General features: G+C 48.2%; 1 protein-coding gene across 6 annotated transcripts in view; it reads left to right on the top strand.

Moving 5' to 3' along the window:
- The first annotated feature begins 912 nt into the window (after positions 1-912).
- pot1 (protection of telomeres 1 homolog) overlaps positions 913-24,597 on the top strand; it is a 67,740-nt gene continuing 44,055 nt past the window's right edge. For 4 of the 6 annotated variants that reach the window (XM_064342796.1, XM_064342795.1, XM_064342794.1 and 1 more), the window contains exons 1-2: positions 913-943; positions 23,880-23,995. In XM_064342796.1, coding sequence (XP_064198866.1) covers positions 928-943; positions 23,880-23,995 — 132 coding nt within the window. In that variant the 5' untranslated portion in view covers positions 913-927. Of the gene's footprint in view, positions 944-1,071; positions 1,206-22,590; positions 22,718-23,879; positions 23,996-24,597 lie in introns of those variants that run through there. The other 2 variants (XM_064342797.1, XM_064342798.1) reach the window with 2 other exon arrangements.

Below are 24,597 nucleotides of genomic sequence, written 5' to 3'. Positions count from 1 at the left end.
AAAATTCAATGCTATCGGTCGCCCTCCTTCTTCGCAAACCTGCTCACCATAGAATACATATTTCAGATGTGCTCAGCCTCAGATGAGATTTGATTCCTTAACAGTATGGAGCAGCACAAAGGACAGATTTTCCTGTTTTTATGTGTACAGATTATTGCTGACAGGGATGGGGAGGGGAGAGGGCCGTGTCAAGCTTGGTTTTGCTATTCCAATTCAGTGAAACCTGGGATGTTATATCTCTTCAGGCAGATTGCAAAGCATCGGGAAAATCCACTGTCAACTGACAGACAGGCAGTGAGGGACGGGGTGGCCAAAGTACATGCTGAATGAATACAGAATATCACCGGGGTTCTGAAAAGTACAGTATAAAATGTCTTTCACTCTGTTAGTGTCCTTCAGACACAGGATGAGGTCCTGATCCTGTGGATAATGAACCACGATCTTTCCTTTCAGCCAGAATCTCTATCCATTCAAATGAAAAAAAGCTATATTGTGTGAAAAATGAATGACTTCACATTCTTTTGAAATATGTAATTTAAAGTAACATGATGAACTGCTGATTGTCCATATATTATGGAATTTAAGGGACGCTCACTTCGCAATATTTAACATTTTTGGTATTCTTCTATTCTAAGGCACAAAGGACAATTATACTGACTTGATCGTGAAAAGAAAATATTTAATATAATAAATTAATACATATCTATATTAATTCAGTATACAAACCATGTCTTTTTCTTGTCTGTTGCTTATTTTTGAATTACAAGTGATTTGAGCAGCTGTAGCAGCTCTAAGGCGTCTAATCGCACACAACCAACCCCCATCTTATAAAGCACAAACAGTAGGCAAAACCATTCAGATACACCGAATGCACACTGGTGAGACTTACCACAGACTCGCACGTCCAGCTACTGAAAAAGCTGGTCCATGACATTCGTCACAAGTAAAGTAAAACTATTTCACAGAGGCAGAAAAAGTTCCTTGCTTTTTAGGATCGGTCTTGTGTAGAATCGCCACATATTGGCTAGCTTTCATTTTAGGTGTTGTGTGGTTTTATTATATGTAGACTGGCGAATTTAGCAAACTCAGACAAACTTTAGTAAACAACAGATCAGATACGAAAACTTCGCATGTGCTCACGTACGCATGCGCAGTACGATAATAACCTTTAACCTGGCAGTTCAAACCCAGCGAGGGAACCACAGGTGAGTTATTTAAGTTGAGGTGACTGGTTAGTTAACTAACATTGCACTTGTTAGAACGCAGAAAGATATTAATTTAACGGTAATGCGCTAGGCAGTAAGCTATTGCTACCGATAACAATCTGTCGATAGCCCGTAGAATTCAAACAAGGTAGCCAACTAACTGACTAGCTAAATTAGCTAACTCCTTGTTGTTGCGGTTGTTATCATAGTGTCACACTACTCTCATAGCTTAATTGCAACTCATGACTGTATTGTAAGTTGCTAGCTTGCTCGATAGTTGATTTTTCTGACATGATTAAATGTTGGTTCACATGTGCCCCTGTATGGACAAGAGTAGTCCAAGCTGACTGTCGCGGATGTTTTGTAGTGTTTAAATTTAGTTCTGACTAAGTTAGCTTGGCTAGTTTGTTATATTTGCGATATGTGTAACAGTGCCCTGTTGTTTTCCGACAAAGCATGGATCACTACCTACTGTAACGTTATTGATGTCATTATCTTGTTTAGCCTTACCGACTAATGAAACGCTCAGCCCGTGTCCGATACAGCTTAGCTTCCTACCACTGAATAACGTTTCAAGTTTGAATAACAGACTTGTTGCAATTAAGTTCGCATTCCCTCCTCGAAATGACAGGCTTTGAAGAAAGTTCTGGTAATTTGACGATAGTTTCTGACTCTTTTCATGCGTGCAGATTTGGAACTTTTCAGATTTATGAGTTCTAGTTTGAGTTTCTCTGACGGGTAATGTGCACATTCACAGCTTTTATTTAAGAGTATTTTTATACGTTTTGGTTTCACCATGTACAAATTACAGTACTTAAAAAAAATAAATAAAATAGTCCCCCCATTTCAGTGCGTCATAATTTTTGGGACAGATGGTGCCACAGGTGTTCTGATTAGTCGGGCACAAATTCCTGATGATACACGGGTTGTCCAATTTGCATAAAATCCGTACAGTGGCGTGTTGTCGGGATAATGGTTCACTTGAATAACTAGAGCCAACCAAACGGAAAATGCACCATATTAACTATGATTTTTTGTTGTCATTCATTTGTGTGGGCCAAGTCATGTCCTTTATGCGCGCCTAACCTGTGAGGAGGGCCACATGCTTGTTCAGAGGTCTGTGGCTTCATGCTTCAAATGGTTTTTGAAGACATTCTTCGGAAGGGAAATCACTTACCACAGTGCAAGGGTCACACCAGTCCCTGCACACTCATCCAGCTCATTTAATAAAGGCCACTATCAGAGTTAGGGTGTAGCTTAAGTTCACTTAGCTGAGGGTACAGCTGCTCAAAGGAGAAGAGGAACCCCCCCCCCCCCATATTCTTTGCTTTCATCCCTTCAAAAATAAAAATAAAACAAAAATGAACAGTATTGTGACAGCAGCATGGTATTCAATTTAGTAAGACTTTTTTCCAGGTCTTGAAACACCTTCATCGTGGCACTGATTGTAGTTTTGCCTAGTGCACACAAGTTGGGCTGGCTAAAAGCATCTGTCAAACAAATACGTTGTAAAATATCCTACTTTAAAGCTGGGTATTACACAGGGTGTTTGTAAGCTTTATCTTGGATTTTGCTAAGCAAACAGTGTAAAACAATGTGAAAAATAGAACTGAACAGGCTGTGTTTCATGGACGGGACTTGTGTCTCTGCTTAAATGAACTGCATGTGAATATATGATGGTTTAAGTCACCCAGTATAAAAAATGAATAAATAATAGAAAATACAAAATGACTACAAATTGTAATAATGTAATGCTAATCATAGAGGATTTCCTCTTCAGTTTTGACTTTCCATTGTAATACCTGGCGTCTTCAGGCACTATCAGTATGGAACATGTCTTCGTAATGTGCCGTTTCAGAAACCCTCTCGTTGAAGATATGTCAGCCTGTTAAAAGTGGATTAGACGGAGCTACACAGAAATAGCTTACAAAGTCACAGCAGCACCTGAATTACTACTATGTACTTTGGGCCCAATCTAGAGACATAATTAGCCTTATGAAGGCGCCGTAATTACACCAGTTAATTAACTTTTTCCTGGAGGCTTTGAGGGTATAAGGACTTAGAAAGGCACAAGAATATTAGCCAGCCGTATGTTTTTCCCGGTGTGCCGGCCTTGCACGGGCAGAATAGCCTAATCAGGCTGGAAATTGTTAGGTACTTTGGCTAATCAAAAATGAACATAGCAGTATGCTCTTTATGGATGTTTCTGTCCTGAATTTTAATGGCTAGCTGTTTTTTTAATTTGTTTTTTTTGGTCATGATTTTCTTCCCTTGAACGACCTGTTGCAACCAAGGACATGTTCTGAGCTGAAACGGCTGACGAGAGGACTTTACCTCTAATACGTACAGACTGTGCTCGTCTGCAACAGGAAGGCATGCCATACAAACAAATGCAATTTGAAACAGTTCTGCGAGCAAGGACTCCAACCCGTATTCACGCCGTGCTGTTTATTCCTAAACACCCTGTACTTTGCCTTTCAGAAAGCCTAATCGTGTCCCAATCTCTTGCCTCTTTCTATCTCTCTCTCCCAAGAAAAAAAAGAAAGAAGAAGAAAAAAAAGACAGGGATTTACTCATGCAAGAAGGGGAAATGGGCGTGAAGCGGCGCTCCGTTAGCGGCTGCGATGTCGGCGTGACGGGCCCGCCGGCGCTCGCTGTTCCCGCCGTCTTTTTTAGCCGCACGTAATCTGCTCGATTCGATCACGGGACGCTGAGCCCCGTCTGTGGGGGGGGGGGGGGGTGGCATCGGTAGCACAACAACAACTCCGGGGACAAATAAAGGAGGGCGAGCTGAATCCCCGCAGTGCGTCGTCTTCCTTTTAACCGCGGCGGGCTGAGAATTACCGCGGGAATCAAAACAGCGCACGTTCCGCCGCGGTTTCTCAAGTTTATCTGCCCCGTCTCTGAAATCGGAGCTCGGCTCTTCGTTAAATCGCCGCACGCTCAGTGCTTCGGTTTATTTTGCGGAACAAATAAAATTAAGGAAATGGCCATAGTTTTCAGGAACTATTTTTTCCAGTCAATTGCCCCAATTTGGACCAGGTCTCCTTTTAAAAAGAGACCTTTGTCGCTATCTATTTTATAAAAAAGAATTTAAAGACCTAACCTTGTAAAAAAGTGGGTGCTGTTTTGGTGTAGGGTGTCCTGGTATCACAGGTTGTCTTTTGGTTGCTATCAGGGCTTTCTTGTCATTCGACCTTCCTTTCATTTGTACCTCATTAAGCCTGAGCTCACCCCTCCTTATCAACTCCCAGTAGATAACAGTCCCTACATATTTTTTCTTCAGGGATGTTTAATGCGGCCTTTGAAGCATGGTTGCTTACCACCACATCCAAGCATAATTAAAGAGGAAAAGAACGATAATGCACCATATGGTGGCAACGTATATGGTGAGCGTTATTGCATTCAGTGATTATCTTTGTGGTATATTGGCCAGCCCTTGCAGTGACCATATCGCTGTTAAGGTGCCATCACAGACCTGCGGACAGAGGAAACGTAGCGGCCAGGCAGAACGGTGTCCCAGCTCCAGTCACACACCTGTTGATGGACGTGGTGCAGGCTGAAATCCAGTCAGGGGTAGCCTAGAATGTCACCTTGGTGAAAAACCACATTTTTTTTTTTCATCTGATAGGCCAGATCTCTCTCCTCGGTACTTAGGTGATGTAGATGCTGGACTTTTAATGAGGTGGGTCAAATCCCTGCTAGTGCTCGGCTTGAATCCCCGAGGAAGAGCAGCATTTAGCCTGAATGTCTTCAGTAAAAATCCAGATGTGTAAATGGAGAGGATAAAGATTATGAGCAAGGTTCATTTGTGCATAAGGCAATGCAATTCACTTTAAAAAGGAGAAGTGAAGCAGTACTGCCTGATGGCTGGGTCAGGCGTGGTGTAGTCTCGTTACTGCAGTAGCTGTTCACTCGACAGCACGGCTGCTTCTAGGACCGGTTGGTTTCAGTAAAAAAAATTAATTTATAAATAAATGAAACGGGCGTATGAGCATGGTGTGTATGTGTGTGTATGTGTGTGTGTGCGCGCGCGCGCGGTATGGCTGCTCGAGCTGGCCGCGGAGAGGCCGCGCTCGTCAATCAGGCGTCTCCCCCGTGGCCCGCTCTCCCCCGCGCTTTCACGCCGGATAAAAGGTTTTTACCGCCGCCTGAGAGAGGAGCCAACCGCCGCCGCCGCGGCTAAACCCCGCCGCAGCGGGCCGGGCAGCAGTCCAATCAATCGCCCTGTAAACACGGACTTTTAATAGGCCCGATCAATCGATCAATGCGGCTCGTACCTTTGTTTTTTTTTTTACGGCCCTCTTGCAGTGAATTACGAGGGCGACGGCGACGGGGGAGGTAACCGCTCCCGCTGAAGTCCAATTACACCGCCAGAGCGTTACGACCGGTCTGAGGGAAACGGTGCATTTGCATCCGACTCAATCCGGTACGGAGTACACACGTCCTCGCCACTCGATCAGCACGGGTGTTTTCCTATCCTTGATCGTGCAAATGTAAGATGAGCAACTGAAAGGTAAAAAAAAAAAGTCTAGGAAATTGCCATGGCAGGATTGCAAATCAACAAGGCCCATAAACCTGGATTTCCTGCAGATCTCCCTGTGCGCTCTCTTCCTGCAGTGTTTCCTACCTGCCGAACCCTGCACGCATATTAAAAGCTGTATGTCAGGCCTGCCTTGTTGCGGTAGGTTTGCTTGCCTTCGTCCAGCCGCGTGCTTGACTGGTGTGTGCATTCACAGGTGCCACTTATTACCAGCAGGTGTTTTGCTTACCTCCCTCTTCCATTATTAAACGAGAGACGCCTGCGTGCTCATTGGACAGGTGAGGCACTCGCACTGGCGATTGGTCGGCACTCGGGTTGGTGATTGGTGGGCACTCTTGCATACATTATCTCGCTTCAGGGCGCAGCTGTCACCCCAGGTGTCTTCACGCCTCACACCGGCTGGAGAGAGAGCTGAGGGTCAACTCAAGCCGTGACCCCGGGGAGCGAGCCCCCAACCCCCCCCCCCCGGGTCGGCTCAGACCATGACCCCTGCGGAGCCAGCGGTGGCATTCGGAGCGCGCACTCTGGTACCGGCTGTGCGGAAAGCTGCGGAGGTGTGAAGCGTTTCGTTCTCAGCCTGCGAAGTCCGCCCTGCGGGGATGCTGCGCCGAGGTCTGGCCTGATTGCGATTAGCTACGGACACGCGGGGCAGGTGTAGCGGAGGCTGCCCTTTGTGTCGAGTCCTTGCGCGTCCTGCAGCTGAACCTGCAGTGTTCCTGCATGCTTTACTCTGTGCGCATCCCTGTGGTTCCGCACCAGCGGCTGGAGAGGGTCACCTGGATGAAAGATGATTGCGTGATCATGGTAAACGTGATTGTGACGCCGTTTCCCTCTGGATAACTGGCTTTGCCTCTCCCTGGAATGGCAGTAAGCAGATTTAGTGAAGCACATCCATTCAGGCTTTACTGCAGGCCGAGAGTGTGGTGAATACAGAGGAGAGAACCGTAGTTCAGACCAACAGGAGAGTCACAAACCAACCTGCCCCCTGCCACTCACGCCTGTCAGGGCACACACATTACCATCAGCGAGCGACCGACCCCTGCTGCAGTCCGATGAGCTTCAGCGGTGCTGGCGCCTGGGCCGAGGATTCTGGGTAGTGGTGTTTTGGGAAAGGACACGTCTAGCGGCTGGGCGCGTTTCGCTGGAGCGCTCGCGTGCCGTGCCGGCAGGGGGGATTGTGCAGACGCTTTGCATAAGCTGAGAACTTCTGGGTTTGAGGCCCAAGCCACTCGTCCTCTCATAGTCCTGTAACGCTTCTGAGATAAACTGTTCATTCATTCCTGCGGGCTCTTCCACAAGCTCTTCCACTTTTGGTTAAGTAAAACTACTTGCTTATACAGGGCCTTCACACACTCTTCTTCTGTTTCTTCCCACTCTTCTTCGCTGCTGCTGTTATTATTTATTTTCAGGGTTTCACTGTTTTTATGATAATTAGCACGGAGTATTGGGAGACTATCCAAAATTTGTCTTGCCTAATGCATAAACAAATGTTTTCACTGTTTTTTGGGTATAAAAATAGTCGTTTGTCCTCATTTATCTTTGTGGATTAATTATCCCTAACCGCTGGTGGTGGTTGATTGGCAGGGCGGGGAGTGTCGCCGCGGGCGACCGCCCTGTCGTGGTGGAGAGCTCCATGAGGGCAGGGCGGGAGCTTTCCCTCCAGGTTGGGGGAGGGGGGGGGGTGTGCGCGGCGGTATCGGCGGCTCTCAAAACAACTCCGCGCGGCCGCTGCGCTGGGGTAATTGCGCTTTCCGCTTCCCTGCGCGCCAATCCCCCCCCCCCTAAAATCAGCACCCCCGTCCTCCTCCTCCCGTCCCCCGCCATCCCCGGGGGCGGGTGGCAGGTGGCGGCCCGCGCCGTGACGGAGGCGGCAGGGGACCGCACAGGAAGAGAGAACGCGGCTTTTGGGGACGGGGATGTTCACCCGAAGCGAACCGTGCAACAGATCCGTGGCTTTCGGGGAAGGGGATATTAACCTTGAGTAAGCCGCGCAGATTGTGGTTTTTGGGGAAGGGGATATAAACCCCCGAGAGACACGTGGCAGATCGCGGTTTCCGGGGAAGGGGATGCTAACCCCGGGCATGCCGCTCAGCAGATCATGGCTTTTGGGGAAGGGGATATTAACCCCGAGCAAGCCGCGTAGCAGATCGCGGTTTCCGGGGAAGGGGATGCTAACCCCGAGCGAGCGGCGCAGCGTTTCCTCCATGGCGGCCCGCCGCCCGAGTGGCGGCCGCGTAACGGCGCCCCCCGCGGCCGCACGGGACGGAACGCCGCGGGAGAGGAAGCGCCGCCCAGCATCGCCGTTACGGCAGGCCGGAACGATCTCGCCTTTATCGAAGAGCGGCATTTAAGTCTGGGGAAAAAAAAAACAACACTGCGAAGCCTCGAGCGGTTTTAGCGAGCCTCTGATTAGCGGTGCTAATAAATCACGCACATTAAAAAAAGAGAAATGTTTCAGCGATATCCCCTGGTACTTATAGCGTGATGTGTGGTTTTATATATGGCAAGAGCCCTGTAGGTTCACTTCGCTGGATTAAACTGCCATTTGTTTAACCCGTTAAATGCTGGTTTGTTGGGTCCGTGTCCCACGGGGGTTTGTGTAAACACGCTTTGGCGTCAACTGTTTTTTTTTTCTTCCTTTTGAATGCAGTTTTTTTTTTCAGTTGTTAAGCTGCAGCAGATTACTTGGGAATGATGAATCGTATTTATAAATCTGTATTGGCAATGATAAATCGTATTTATCTGTGCTAATGCTATATGAGATTTTGAATGGATTTGTGCAACTGCTGTTGGAGTTAAAATCTTGCAGTGATTCATTGCTACAGCACTGCCAGAAGACCTCTTTTTTCACCCTGTGTGACCACGCGCACCTCCTTCATCCCCTGCTAGGATTCTCTCAGCGTTTTCCACAAGAGAAAGGCCTTTTGGCGTGCCTGTGTTTCTGGGAGCATTAAATGGCTGTCTGGAAGCATCGTGTTGTATTTGATGCAGCTTCAGTAACTCTGTATTGGGCAGCAACCTCTGCACGGGAACTGAAGGACACAAGTGCGGATTAGATAGCAGGCTTACCAGATCTTACATGCAGCATCATGTTGTTCCCCTGGAGAAGGTGGTTTAAAGAGGTTGTGTGTGTGTGTGTCTGTGTGTGTGTGTGTGTGTGTCTGTGTGTGTGTGTCTGTGTGTGTGTGTGTGTGTGTGTGTGTGTGTGTGTGTGTGTGTGTCTGTGTCTGTGTGTGTGTGTGTGTGTGTGAGAGAGAGAGAAGAGGGAGAGAGAGAGACAGAGACAGACAGAGTACTTGATTCTGGGCTTTATCTAGTGAATGGAATTGAGTTTTATTGAGCTTTTCAAGCATTCTCAGCGTTTTAAAAAGGTGAAAACATATTTACGCCTCCGTTGTTCACTGCAATATGAGATGTCCTGTAGATGCTTGTATTGAACCTTTTGTTATTGCATATAGACTCCCCAATAAGCCACTGATAAAGACTGTTGGAACTGTTTGGCGAGTTAGTCTGGAAAGTTGGGAATGCTCCAGAACACACTCTACTCCTGGAGGGCTGCTGTGTCAAACTACAGTGCTGGAGGGACGCAGTGTCTGCTGTATTTCTGTGTGTTTCAGAAAGTCATTGATTGGCTAAAGATTCAGTATACCTTGTTCTCGCCGTCTTAAATAGCTGCTGATTGAAAAATAACCGCAAATACCAGGAGACACTGCAGCCCTCCAGGACTGGAGTTTGACGCCCCTGTTCTAGAACCACTGTAGTGTTCTTCCTTTTTGTGACATCACCAAAGAGCCTTTCCCACAGACTGTGCCTGCTTACAGGCTGTGCCTGCTGGATGCGGTCCCTTGTGACAGGCTCAGAACCCTGTACTGGTGGTTTTTACTGCCTGTGCTCTGCATTGAGTCGTGCGCAGGCATGGATCTCCAGAATGCAAACTAAATAAAAACTAGCCTAACTCACAGAAACCAAAGAAAGCTGGACATGAAATTCAAAAATAATATAGGAAGAAAAATGAATGGAAAAGACAAACTTATAATAACCTTAATTATGATTATACAAAACATTATTTTCTTTACTTGTTAGCGCTACTGCATGAGAATATGCCCATGACCCCCCCCCCCCCCCCCCAGTCACTCCCATATTCAGCCATTTTCCAAATGCCCGGATACGATGTATGGGAATCTAATGTAATGAGTTAAAATGACTAATGCCTCCATTTCCCCTATCACTCTTACTTTTCTCGAATGCGCACGTGTGAGTTTTTTTTTTTTTTAACCAAATCTGGTTTTTCTCCATTTGAAGTCGTAATTGGAGCGGAATGAACAATGGAAAGTGTCACGCCTTCATCTCCCGCTCTCAAATAAATGTCTTCATGACAGAGCCCTGGTAATTACGGTAGTAGAATCACAGCATGAATCTTTAAAAATGATTTTGGTCCAGAAAGAACGTGGCAGCTCTGTGAATTATGAGTGTGAGAACCCGGCCGATTTGGATTTAATTACACGCTTATTTTCTCCTGCCTCACATTCCGAATGTTTTTTTTTTGTTTATATATGTTTGTGTGCGCGTCCGTGTGTGTGTGTATACATATATATTCATCCATATCACAAGCTAATTAATTCACTGTGTGTTTTTTCCTTTTTTCCGCCATGGTCCAACGGCTGCAATTTAGAGCAGTAGTGCCTGGCAGAGGGGCTCAGGAATATTTATGTCGGGTCCCCAGTGCCATATTTTATCTTCCTTTGCCGGTAAAAGTTTGTTTAATGTGCTCTCTTGGGAAGGGATTGCACTTGTAGATCACACTCCGCGATGTCCTGACGTCTTTGGGAAGGGTGAGCTCGGCGGTTTTGGGTGAGGCTCTGGCGGTAATTTCTTCACAAAATTTCCCCCCGGAGAGAGTCCCGCTAACCAACTGGCGCAGGCCGTGTTCCGGGCGCTGGAATCTGTCCGTGTAACCCAATTTGCTGGTGCAGAGGAAGAAGGCGAAAATACTCCCCCATACCTCCCCCCCCCCCCCCGTCATCTTTTCAAAGCACAGAAGGAAGGAGGCGAGGGAGGACTAACCGTGGCGAAGCGCGGCCCAAAGACAAACGGCAGAGGCGGGAGAGCAGCGTTCCCGAGCCCCCCGGAGCCGCCGGGGCGGGACGGTACCCCGCGAGGCTCCCACCCGAAGCGGCAGCGGCGTCGGCGTCGGTGGAGCACAGTGGCCCCTCTCTCTCTCCCCCCGGCAAGGCCGCGTCGGAGGAGCCGTTTCTACACCTATTTCAGGGTCCCTTTGTGAGACCGGAACCCTGCAGTGGGGGGGGGGGGGACATACAACAACAACAACAAAAAAAAAAATGTTTTCGGAGCGTAAACAGGAAGGGAAGACGGTTTATGTTTCTGACAAGTCCCTCCGGGCGAGCCTCCTGAAAGGAAGGCCTTGTTCTGCGTCCGATGCCTTCATTGTCCCATCGCTTAGCATTCCTTAATGCTCACGTTTACGCTCTCCGACGCCGAAGGGAGATTTCGTACGGCTTATTGTTTGTGTGTCTTCTCGCGAAGTGCTTTTTAAAAAACCCCGCTAGCGTGTCAAATCCTGTACGGAATGGAAAAGGAGATCAAGGGGATTCTCTGGACAAGTTTCAAATGTTTGTGTTCTCAAAACAAACGTTCTCCGTCGCTACGAAGGATAAGCTGCCGTTCCCCCCAGCGGGAACCATTGTGGGAATGTTTCGGAAGATGTAAGAATGCTTTGATGTCTCTGTCTTCATGTTGTCATTAGCTGGACTTTTCCAGGATTTCTGTATCAATAATGATGATGATGACGGTGGTGGATAGGACCTCAATGCGCTTTGTTATGAAGAGGCTCAACTACTGACAAAGTGTATGGGGATGCACATCTACCATTTTGAGTCTGACCACACATCAGCTGTGTCAGAGCGACTGAGAGATGTCGAGAAAGAAAATCTCCTAAAAATTTGTTTGATTATCCAGTTTGAATATTCTAGAAACCAGCACTTTCAGACAAGGCTATTTTCAGCCCCTTAAATAATTTTGAGCTTGAAGGAAGCTGAAGTTTACCTTGCTTGCAGATTGTTTGTGTACTCACCTGTGTATCACAGTGGTATAATGTGGAGAGTTTTTTGGAAGGAAGTTTTGTGGGAAATGGCATCCAGCCAGCACTGCAGGTCTGTGCCCCTGGAACTCTGGGAAAGCCAGTGCTCAACGCGCCCAGCTCCCAGTCTCACATTTTTCAAAGGCGCACTCCTGACACGTCTTTGAAAATCCCCTTTCGAAGGCGAGAATATCTCCTCTTCCACCGCAGCGAGCGTCCTGAGAAAGACACGGAGGCGCGCGCGTACACCAGGCAGAGTGCGCTCGCGTCGCATTAACACACCGTGCGGCCTGCGCTGCGTCGAGTGTGTTCAGGGGCCGCCACTGTGCCGTACGGGTGAGCAGTGTTGAGCAGGCCGCCGCACCTTTCTCATGCTGCCATGGGCCTCGGCAAGGAGAGCCAGGACTCTGCCTTCGCCGCCGCGCGTCCGAAATCTCGCTGAGCGGCCGAGGGCTCTCCCGGTACGGTGTTCGTGGCGGCGAACGCCTGCCGGGCCTTACCTGCGTTAATAAGTGCCGCGCTGCGGTGCGAATTGGATTTTGGGACGAGAGACACCTTCTCCCCGGGGCGGCGTCGCGATGACACGTCCTTAAATTATTCGTATGTGTGAGTGCCTGTGCATCTTAAAACCCCCCCAAAAAAAGAACCAAAGTCCGTCTTGCTGGGGTCCCTATGAATTATTCCGCCAATTACGAAACTCCGTTTTGTTCCCAGAGGCTGTCTGGATCTCGTTATCTGTGGAAATTAGCGATGACTTGTTAATTACAAACAGGGTGATGCAGAGAACTCTCCTTCGTACCGATAAGGTTCTTGAACCTGTTATTTGTGATTAAAAATGCTTAACAACTTTGCTTGGGATCACATAGGCCTGTCAACAGCTCCCTTCCGTGTGCTTGTGGAAGGTGTCTGATGTGGCAGTATAACCTTATTTTGTTCACAGTAAATCCTTAAATATATCTAAGAGATCAGGCTACATTAGATGATTTTTCATAGAATGAAGATATCTGAGATTGATTTCACGTTTTTTGTCTGCTTTAGCTAAAATAATGAAAAACAAAACGAACAAAAGGCACACACTAGTTTACATCAAGTTAAGTACAAAGAATACTTTGTCAATGGAATATTAATGTTTAAGGTTATAAGGTTGCTAAGCTTCCACCATTATCAAAAATTCGGTTTTGGTTTTTGTTTCAGAAATCTTCTTTTCACCCTGCAGTCCATATTTCACGCTCAGTCAGTCCACATGTGTGCGTTTGACCAGAGGAGCTGATCTGGCACTGTGAAATAGGGCGAAGCCCTGTTGAATGATCCTCAATCTCTTTCAAAAGGCAGTGTTATCACTAACTGTGTCGCTGGGCACATTTTTCTGGCTACGCCTGTGCGTGGCGAGCTACTGTAGTGCCTAGCAGTGCTTTTCTACAGCCAGTTCCAGGCCTCAGCAATGCTTCAGTCTTACTTTCTTAGCGCCTTCTAACCCCCATCCCCCATCAGTAGAAAGGGATGTGGTCATGGTTACTAGCTGGGTTATCACAGGTGATTTGCTATCAAAGTACTGCGGTTGTATACGGAAGGGCTCTAGCGTGAAGTTGGCTCAACAGTAGACAAGTGGAGCCTTTTTACGTGACGCTTCACTCTCAAACTCGGCCTGGCAGGCCTGACCGTGGGGAATTGTGGGTATTGTGGGACTTTTTTGCGCGGTGTGGTCGGGGCTTCCATCCTGAATGGCGGCGCGTGTCATCGACCAACCCGTAGCCTAGCGCTTCGGCCGGACCCGCTGTACCCCTGCGAGCCTCTCTTATTTTCATAGCGTCTGAATCTGGTGTCAGCCGCATCAGACGTTTATTCATGGATATCTAAGGTTAATTTCTCCCGGAGGCGTCTGCCAGTAACCCATGAAAGTGGAAGACAAATTTAGATACCGCCGACCGTTGCTATCGGGGGCCGGGATAATGAAGAAGTTGAGAACGGCTCTGTGAGCCTGCCCGAGGGTGTGCACGCTCTGCTTCTCAGCGTCCCTTCCATCGCTCCGTGACTGCGGAATGGGTGTTTAATATTTGGCTCTTGCGAAAAATCTTCCAAATTGTCATTTTTTAATGCTACTGTGATAAATGTTACTCTACTACATTCTCTTGTCGTTTTATTTTGTATCTCCGTTGGTAGCGAAATTTCATAAAAAAAAAAAACTGCTTTAGAATCTGTGATTTTTGCAGACGTGCATTAACTCAGCTAACCTCTTAAGAGCCAAATCCACTGTGATTTAATGCTTAAGTGATTTAAAGTTGTGGATTTCTTCCTGCTAACTCCCACATTAGCAGTAGTGAACTTAGTTTTTTTCCCCCACTCTCTACCATCTGACTGTTGCTGTATAGCTAGATGAGCTTCTACTTTTCTTGTACTTCCTCCTTTGAGTTTTTTAAGTAGATGTGGCGGCATTTGTGTGGGATGGTGGTGCTGCTCTCGTCCCCTTGTTTTGTTATACTGCACACCAAATCCCCCTTGGCCTGGAACATAGACTTTTCTCTCATTCATTTAATTTGCAGTGGTTGCACTTCTGCCGAAATAGTAATGGAGGTCCTTCAAAATGGATTTAGGTGGGGCACTCACTGTTGCTTGGATTATGCCAGAAAATACAGTGCCCTAAAAAAGTATTTTAAATCTAAAAAAGAAAGTGCTTTGTGTTTACACAGTTTCTCTTTGCCCAATATTACATTTTGTCTACAGATCTGAAACGATTCAGTATGACAAGTATGCGATAACAGAGGAAATCAGGAAGTAGGCTACTTTTTCACGGCACTGTACACAGCCTTGTAAATGAATTGGTTTGTCCGTTTCCTTGGAGGTGATTGTCCGCTGAGTGGATATGATGAAGACGATGATGATGATGATTATGTTCACTGCAGCCTGAACAGGCGGATAAAATATTTTGGGTTTGTGGCCATTATCTACATTTTAATCGACCCAGTTTTATTTTTTTTTGTGTATTTCACTGTGCAAACTAATGAGAGTGGTTGGACTTGAGTTTTGAGTGTAACCTACTGCTTACAGTAAATGGCGTTGACCCGGGGATCTTATCAAGAAGCGGAATTTCTTGCAGCCAACTCAAGCGTAACATATTTTGAGGTGGTTCACTAAGTTTGATCTTTGGTTCTTAGCTTATAATGAAAAAATCTTTATTTATTTCTTTATTTAGTCATTTATGTATTTGCATGAATTGTCAGCGGTAATTTACTGAGATGCACTGCAGGGCTAGAAAGGGCTGGAGTGCAGTAAACAGACTTTCTTATGCTACTTTGCACCGAATGAATTTGGCCCCTGAGGGCCAGCCTGAAATTGGATGTGTGGAAGGAGCCCAGGCTGGGCTCCTTTCAGGTGTATCCAACCTGCACCAAGGCAGGAGAGATGGGTTGTGGCGGTAGAGTCATGTGATCCTGAAGGAAGCAAAGAGCCAGGGTGTTGCCGTAGTAATGGACTCAGTCCCTTATGTCTCCTGTCAGGCCAGATCGGGCCTTCTCAATGCTAATGCTTGATTTGATGGGCACAGGCTCCTATCTCAGCGATGAAGAGCTTCGGCGAATAAGATCGCTTCCCCCGCGTGGACTCGGCACTTCAGAGAAATTCCGCGATGCGGTGAAATCCCCGCTCCCCGGCTCCGCGATTGGCATTCCGCTCGCATCCGGCAGAATGTGATTTGCTCCGCCACCGGGGTCTTCTCATCCTTCACTGTCACGGTCTCCAGCCTCCCGCCAAAGATGAAGGGAGGAGGAGAAAAAAAAAAAAAGCAGGCAGAATATGTCTCTGCGCTCGCAAAGCATGAGCGGGCCTTTTGTTTCTGCTTGTTCGACCCGTGTTGAGACCTGTTTGCGCGTTGTGTACGTGTTCTGTGTTGCAGTGTGCTGCGGCGGTGACTCACCCAGAGCTCGGGGAACCCTGGGAAAGATCCTCGCGCGGTCTACGCGCAGTCGCACGCCAGTCTGCCAGCGGAGCCAAAATGGCTGCCTTTTCGCACCGGCGCGGCGGCGCACGACCCAGAAAGAAGAGAAACTGAAGCGCCGTGCATGCTACCGTCCTACCGTGCCTTCGCCTGTCGAAAAAACAACGTCCGGCAACGTGTTGACGGGACCGAAATTAGCATTAAAAGAAGGGAACGAGGGATCCGGGAGGGCCAGGAGATGGAGAAAGAGCGGGGGATGAAGGAGTTTCTCACGCGGATTGAATCCCCTGCCCCGCGGTGAGCTGGCTCTGGCGCTGTGTTTATTGGCGCTCTCCGTCTTACTGTCTGCCAGTTTGAACGGGGGCAGCTCGCCCTCGCTCATCAGCAGTCCTCCGACTGTTCGAGGATCCGTGCTTCTGCAGCCAGGAGATAGCCGGCCGCCGCGTGACGGGGGGAAGGACTCGCGTTTGTTTTTCAGAAACAACTCGTGAACAAAGAATGAGCTCCTCGGTGGTCTTTGAAGAGATCAAAGACACCGGAGATTTCGCGGATCTCTGTGCGTCACGCCCGCGGCGGCGCTCGCTTCTGGGTGACCCTGGAGTGGCGGTCCGGAGGAACGCAAAAGGCCGACCGCGGTCAGGGTGAACTCCTGAAAAATCGCCACTTCCTGTTCTGGTGCCAAAACCTCCCTGTTCCTACTTCTGGCCTTCCAGCTCGACTGAACCCAACTCATCAATGCCGTTGTATCGGCTCTGCCTTTTGGACTCCGCCCTTTTCTGCTCTTGCCACGCCCACTTTTTGTTTTCACTCCCCCCCCCCCACTCCCTTCACTGTGCAGTCCCAACACGGTGCAGCTCATGAATATTCAGTAGCAACCTGGCATTTTAATGCCACACAACACTGTGCTGCTGCGGGACATTGATCAGTCTGCAAATGGCAGACACAAACATGATTTCTTTATTTAATGTCTGGAGCGCAGATGTGCTTCATCTGTGCTGTGTTTGCTTTATTTCATGTCGAACGGTGGTGGTGGGGGGGGGGATTCTTCCATCATTTCCTTACAGCGCTATTTTTCTTTTCCGGAAAATTAGCTCAAGAAATTGGATGACTTTTTTTAACCAGCCATTAGTCTGTAAACTAATAGATGCGATGCTTTATGCTGTTATTGGGCCATCATTTCAAGCCATTCTTTTGTTAGACTAATGCTTTTCTAGCTGCCTTTATACTCATATTTATGAATGTTTCTCTTTCTAATGTTCTGTTTTCCCTCTTGCTAGATTAGGTCTATTCATTAGGCTGTTGTTTAGGTTCTTACTTCACGCCCTTCAGACGCAGGGTTTGTGAACCGTAGGGTGGCAGCCTCAGCAGCTGGTCACATGGCTGATTGCATTAATGAAACTAATTAACTAACCACAAAAGGTAAAAACGCTGTTCTTCCCAGGGCCATTGTTGCAAACAAAATAGAGTGGAATGCAATGTAAATTCAAACCCAAGGGCAATACAGAACAACTTCTTACATTGTTTTTGCATTTTTTGCGTGAGGCGGTTAAGGGGGGGGGGGGGTCATGGATTTGCTGACGTTACTCCATGACCCCCATGACGAACAGGAAGCAGGGCTCTGCTCTTCCCTCCTTATGACCCCTGCTGCTGGGACCGGGGAGGTCATGCATCCCTGAGGGGAGAATGTCTTTCTTTCATCTACGTTTTTCTTCCTCGAAAGAGTCCTGTGACCGTGACCTCAGCCCCCACGCCCCACAGTCACACTCTCAGCGGACATTTCCGAATGTCCGGATCACATTAAGGACCAAACTGACCTCTGACTCCAAGTTCAACGTCTTTGATCCATTTGATCCATGTTGTGTAAAGTTGGGCTAGGCCTTTTCATTCGCCGTTGGTTTCCACGCTCTCATTCGACGGGCTGTAGTCCTTCGTTTGCGTCAGAGAACCCTCCGTTCCTATGAGGCTATGAAGGATGAGGATGACAAACTCGCCAAACCGCAACCAAAGTGGGACACACCTTCACCTGTCCTCTGCTCTCTCTACCCCCTCTGTCCTACTGGACGAGCAAGTACCCAGGGATGTCTCGGACGCTAATTCTCTCATGCGCTCTCTCTGTCAGGCGCCATGTTTCTCAGACGATGCGCCTTGTCTCTACCTCGAAGCAAGAGCGGCACTCGTTGTAAATTTGGTTTAGGAATGCCCTCAGCCGTGTCCGTTTTTGGCTTCTGCACACGCACACACACACGCGCACACACACAAACTCACACTGTGCTCTCTGCGTGTGTTGAGAAATAGCGGACCAGGGGTTTGACGCGGTCGGAGGCTTGGCTCTCATGTCCGGGACGTCCTGCGGAGGCCGGCCCCGGCAGACCCGCGGGGTCCGGGTTTCACGGAGAGAGCTGGAGGCGCCTGCCGCTGCGAGCGTGCATCAGAAGGTTCCTCGCGGGCTCCCTCCTCACAGCGAGCAGCCGGGGCCAGGGTACTGCACGCAGCTCGCCGCTCGCACGCGTGTGAAGAGCCCTCGTTGAAAGGCCAATGCTAAAGCAACGCGGCGGCTTTTTTGCTGGGAGGGCGGGATGAGAAATCAGAGCGGGCACCTTGCTGTGGCTTCTCACTGTAGATCTGTGGATCTCACGCCTGTGGGCAGCCTGCGTTTTTATTCTCGGAGCTGAATCGGTGGTTTTGATCATTTGAGTAGCTATCAAGTCAACTTCGAAAAGGGTGTCATTCACTAGTGGCGTGCTTTCACACACACGCGTGCGCACTTGAGCAAATTTTTGCCTTGCTGTAAAACTCTGAAGCTATAAAAGAGCTGTCTTTGTTTTGTTTTTTTTCTGTCTGCAAAGCATCTGCTTAGAATGGTGGGTGGCTGCGGCCTGTCTTGGCTGGTCCGTTAGCATGGGTGTGAATTTACTGCGCAGGTGCTGGGTCTGTATACTGGTGATGTCATCTCCTGTTGAAGCGGGGCTCCAGAGGTGGGATCCACCTCCCTTTTCGGCTGCCCCTGAGCGTGGAGGTGGGGCTGAAGTAACTCCCTGCTCCGCCTCGGCCTCGGCCCTGCAGGTTCTCCACAGATGCATGGCTTCTTTTTTTGTGATCAAATTTTTATTGAAACTTAAGATATCGCAACATGCTAACAATCTCCTGGTGGTGACCGCCCACCCTCTCCTCCCCCACCCATAGATCTCCATACTGTATTCCTGCAGAATGTTTGTGTTTAAAAGAAAATACAAGGGGTAAGAAGGTCAAAAGCAGTTAAAAATAGTTGTTGTAATAATTGTTGGACTTTAACAGAGGCTGCATGGCCTCTAGCAGCCACAGGAGACCTAGATGAGGCTGCCTTTACACCAGACAGGTGTGTTTTCCCAGGCCAACCCTGCAGGCTGATCTCTGCGCTGGAAGTCCCCAGTATGCCATAGAGCCAAACACATCTCCCCCAAGCTCACCAAAATATAGCCCATTGCTGGCATGTTCCTGACAACATAACAGGATGTTACTGAATGAAAGGCAAATCATTAGCCACATGATCTATTCTTAATGAAATGTGCAACTGTTTTTTTTCACCATATCGGTGTCTGTCTGTCCCCCTGTATGTGAAATGGAGTATGGCTTGTGACGCTAGAGAGATTTCTGAGAAATGTGAGAAAAAGTATAATCGAATTTAAACATAATGGTAATGTATCTTATTAAAAGACACAAGGATCACAGAAATCCAGTTGTGTATACAGTGTCTACAAATTAGTTGTATTTGGGGGAAAAAGACGCACGGTGTTGCAGTTTTTCAGTTTCTTATTCACAGCTGTAAGGAAAATGTTGATTTTGCAGAGTAGCTTGGCTATTTTTGCTCGCAAATAAAGAATGGCTGTTAGGTTGACCTGGAAACGCTACCGTGTGAGTGTTTGTGTGCACGCTGTGTGAATATTCACGGGTTATTCATTGCTAAGGATGTTGTGGAGATGGTGACACTCACATGTAGTGCTTAATTCCAGCTGCCCAACAGTGCTCCTGAGTGCAATGATTAGAATGGAGCTGGTTCAGAATGGGAAGATTCTGCAAAGCATTTAGCAAAACAACTCCTTGTGAGTTATATTAAGTGTGTTTTTTACTTTCTTTTCCCTCTACATTGTACCTTCACAACTTATGTTGTTGGGATGTTTGTTGTGGTCTGCAGGAAAGGCCTGTTTTGTTGATGAAACTGTGGGTTTTAAGCTGTGGAAAACTTCCTCTCTCCTCTCAGTCTGAGTAGCTATATTTCCTCCTTGCAGTGAAACCCTTGTGATTAACACCTGGTTTCTTCCCCAGGATTAATTAGTTTAGTTTGAACTGTGTTTCCACCGCAGCATGAAGCCCCAGGAGGGTGGAAAAGCAGACTATGGAAGGCTAGTTTTGTGCGTGTGTGTGTGTGTGTGTGTGTGTGTGTGTGGTGCGTGCTTGTGTGTGTGTGTGTTTATATATGTTTATATGTATTTGTATGTGTGTCTGCATTTGTACATAATGGTATGCAGGATCCAAAGCCCACACGGCGCAAGATTAGAATTGCATAGATTCTGTAATCTTCTGAAGAATTAAATGACATGAATGTTTGTGTGTGTGTGATAGCACAGAGAGAGAGCGAGAGAGAAAGAGAGAGAGAGAGAGACCTGGAGAAAATGCAAAAATTCCCCCATCCCATTTTTAAAAAATGTGTCATAGGGTGTGTGCGCGGACTGCTACAGCCTGTTTGGGGTTTACACCTTCATAGCAGTCGGTGGTGCTGTGAGGCGGAATGCTGAGGGAAGGGCGGAGGCGGGGGGCTGGGGTGGGGGCGGGGCTGGGCCTGGGTTGAGTGATAGAAGCCAGCACGCCCGTGTTCTTATCGAGCCTCGGCCGGTTGGCAGCCGCTCTCTGCTGCTTAAGAAAGCCGACCCCCCTCATCGCTCGTAACAGAATCCCGCCACGCGCCGCGCGATCGCGGGTTCGCTCGGCCGCCAGCACGCTGGCCCGCGCGCCGAGGGGGCGGAGCACCCGGCGTTCTGCGTTCCGGTGAATTCCGCCCCGCCTCCGGGCCCTTCCCGGGGCCCTGCGTGCCGAGTTCAGATTAAAAAGTGGTGCTTAATGTTAAATTCCCTTGCGCCTACCCTCCCTCCCTGCCTGCTCTGGCTCGGTTCTGCTCGCAGTCCCGTGCTGTGCTTTTATGCCCCTGCACCCGAGAGTTTGGGAACCTTTACTGGACGCATTGTTGAGGTTGATTAGTCAAAATGGCTGCTCATTGGCTGTGTGTTTTATGTACCTGATGGTGATTTAAGGAGTGGCTCAGATAGCTGCGGCCCTCCAGGTTAAGAGCAGGGGCACATCTGTGCTGGAGGAGCCAGCGATCCACTTCTGAGGAGCAGAGATTTTCCTTTTCTGCGCAGGCAGTGAGTGGAATAGCAATGAGGCCAGGAAAGGGATTTCCACTCGCCGTTAAGTCACAGCGGGGTCTGCGTGCACCCCCCCCCCGCACCCACCCCCCCCCCCCTCCCGGCGGCACCCCTTTATGTGCCTACACGCTGGCGAGAAGATGGCGCAGCTGCAGGAAGGTTCACGGATCTCGATCCCTACCGGAGGGGCCGGGACCGGGACCTCCAGCGGAGCGTCCGCCCACACGCGCGTGTCATCATCGCATCTGCACCGGGTACACGCGCCCACGGCACCATGCAGCCCTGGGAGTGCGTTCTAGCGTGGCTGAGTGGTGTTTAGCCTGGCCACATGACTTTTGCCAAATGTCAGGGAACCTCTCTCAGGTATCGCAGTGAAAATACGGATCCACCTCGATAGGCACGCTGCAGCATCCCGTTTGTTGGTCATCACGGCTGTGAGGCAGAGCTAAGGTGCTTGGAAGAGCGTTGTAGCAGAGGCCAGGGCTTTTGGTGACGGGTTAATGCTCTTCGGCTGCTTGAGAAAGCCCTGCTTGCTGTTCTTCCTGATCATCGAGCCTCTAGCTCTCTCTCTCATTCTGCCATTATCAATCAAAGAACACGCGTATATTTGTGTCTGGAAAGTAAAACGGCTAAACAAACTAAAACCACTGAAAGGAATGAACAATCCGCGGATGACAGTTTTTTTTTGTTTGGTTTTCTTCTGTCTGTCGAAATCTCAGATGCCAATTAATTACGACTCTGCAGCTCGGGGCTTTGAGCCATTCGTCTTATAAATGTCGATTATGAAATCAACACGTTCGCGCGTTGGCCTGGAATATTTCTCTGTGAACACGGTGCTTTTTTCCTCTTCTTTCTGGCAGAGGTTATTTATTATTTCTCCACGGTAACGGGGTAGCATTAATCTTCGTTACGAACCGTGGAAAAAAAAACAAAAAAAACATAAAAACGACGGAAAGGGAAGCGCGGGACAGCTCTGGCGCTCGGCGTGCTCGTTAGGCGTCCCGAGGAAGCGGAACACCGCGAGCGGGCGCTGCCCGCCGCGCGCCGCCCCGTATCGCGCCGCGGCGAGGTCGCGCTTAATTAGAGGCCGCCGGGTAACGAGCGGGGCCGGGCGCTCGCGTCGCCGGGAGCGACGGGCGGCCTCCCGCCCCTCCGCGGGGCGCCGGGGCCCTGACATTTTTCGCGGGGGAAGTCGGGGCGCGTGCCGCGGGGCGGAGCGCGGCATTCAGGCGTGCGCCGTCACTCAGCCGAGCCGTCCCCGCCGCACGTCCCTCTGGGGGGACGCCGGGGCAGAGGCTGCCTCCTCCCGACAGGGCCCCGGAGAGAGAGAGAGCCGCGCGGCGTCCCCTCCTTAAAGGCCAACTTCTCTCCTCACTTTGCGCTTTTTTTACCCGTCCCGTTTTTATGCTTGGCAGATCCGCTGAATTTCCGAGAACCCCCCCTCGCGAATTACGGCGGCGGCTGCGTCTCGCTCGGCTGGTTCCTCCCCCTGGCTCTTACGGGGAACAGTGCCCCTGGAGGCCTGGCTGACTCACAGACTGAGTGAGCGAGTGTGTGCGCAGCTGTTGGGCGTGTGTGGCTCCGCGGTGCGTGTCTCCAACAGGTGGCACAGGGGAAAATGGCTCCCCAGCAGCCCGACGGGGGCCGTCATCCACGGCTGAGAGGAAGAGCCTGCCTCATTTTCTCCTTTTCCTCTGCTTTTCGTCTTCCCCGAGCATTTCCCACATTTCTTCTTTTTTTTTTTTCTTCCCTCTTATACTTAAATGCTATAATTTATAGAAACATGACCATCTGTGGGTAATGCATTTAATTAAACATTTGCTAATTGAATTTGTACATTTCCAATTCATCAGTTTCACAGCTGCACACCAGCAGTGTTATTGTTCTGTTTCAGTATGCTGTTGTTTATATTTCATGAATGTGATATTTTAAATATTTTACAGAATAGTTTTTTATCTAGGCTATGTACACCTGTTTTTTAAGCGAGTAAGTCACAGCACTTGTTTCAATTCTTAAGCGGTACATTGTGTTTGTTGTAGTAATATAACCAAATACAGCTTAATTTGATTTTGTAAGTTATACATTTCTGTCACGCTCACACTAACTTGTCTTCCGATTCGACTTTTTAATGCGATTCCCATCAAGGTTTTCACCAGCGTCTCATAGTCATCACAGCTAATTACTTTTCAATGAACTATGGGAGCTTGAGGCAAGGGAAATTTCTGTGTACACACTCTTTCGAGATAATGTTTAGAAGATTTGGAGCATTGTATTGACACCAACTTGCTTGATGGAAAGAGCCATGTATAGATGATCGATACTGATGAGTTCCACCCTTTGTAACTAGTTTGATTAGTATAAATATTTGGAGTGCTGTCGCGCCAAGCTGAGCACTATACTTATTGTGCTGTGGTGTTTGGATTGTCATCTGCCGATAGTATCAAAAAAGAAATAATAATAATAATTTGTGAAAGAAGTTTTCTTTTAACATGAAAGCTGAAGTGAGAAAACTCTCCAGATTTGCTGCCAGGAGTCCTTTTTTTAATGGAAAATGTTGAGTGTAGGTTTCGTATGAGTGCATTTACTTTTAAATATAAGCGGCTTTTCCATATCTCCACTGTGTCTTTCTTGCCTTAGGCATTGCTTCATGGGTATTGGAGTTCTTAAGCGGTAATGGAGTTCCTATCTCTGCTTCCTGTCCCAGGTATCATGCCTATCTGTGTGGTCATTGACCCTGGGACTCCGGTTCCCTCTCACCTCCAGAGGGTTCCCATTCCACACCTGAGCCTCTCCTCTTCTGGTTCAGACACGTTTGTGAAGGTCAGTGCTTGAGACTACAGGTACTTTTTCTCTCTCTCTCGCTCCCTCTCTCCTCTTTTATCCTTGTGATACTGTTAGCTACATGCCATTTACTCCTTTAAATGCCATTTGTTTTTATCTTTGAATAATAAAACCTATAAAATTTAGTTGGTTTTTTGCAGCTCTTTGCATAATGTGTAGCTACTTTTAAAAATGTGTCACCGTTCTATCTAGTTGTTTTCTTTTTCTGACCAAGAACAGCTACTTCAGCCAAAACCTTAGTGAAAAAGTTACTTTGTTTGAAACCGCAACGTAGTCATCACAGCCCTAATTCCCCTGTTCTGCTCCCATTTTGAGTTTTGTGGCCTTTCGTTTCTGTATAGCAGAAGCATACAGAAGCAAAAATATGCAAGATGGGTCTTAAATTGGATTCTCTATGTTTAGGCCAAAGTGTACCGCAGTTAGATGTAATAGATGCCTGCTGTTGACAGAATTAATCTGCCTGAGGTCTGTTTCCATAACAGGGATGCAGATCAACAATGTGCTTTCATTTATCAACCAGTTAAGCAGGCCCAAGAAAATTCAAAATATCAAAACAACCGAAAGAAAATAAAAAATACTGT

The sequence above is a fragment of the Anguilla rostrata genome, chromosome 7 (assembly GCF_018555375.3).
Source record: "Anguilla rostrata isolate EN2019 chromosome 7, ASM1855537v3, whole genome shotgun sequence".
In the NCBI taxonomy this organism is placed as follows: domain Eukaryota; kingdom Metazoa; phylum Chordata; class Actinopteri; order Anguilliformes; family Anguillidae; genus Anguilla; species Anguilla rostrata.
The sequence above is the reverse complement of the archived record's forward strand: the minus strand, read 5'-3'. Positions and strand labels throughout refer to the sequence as shown.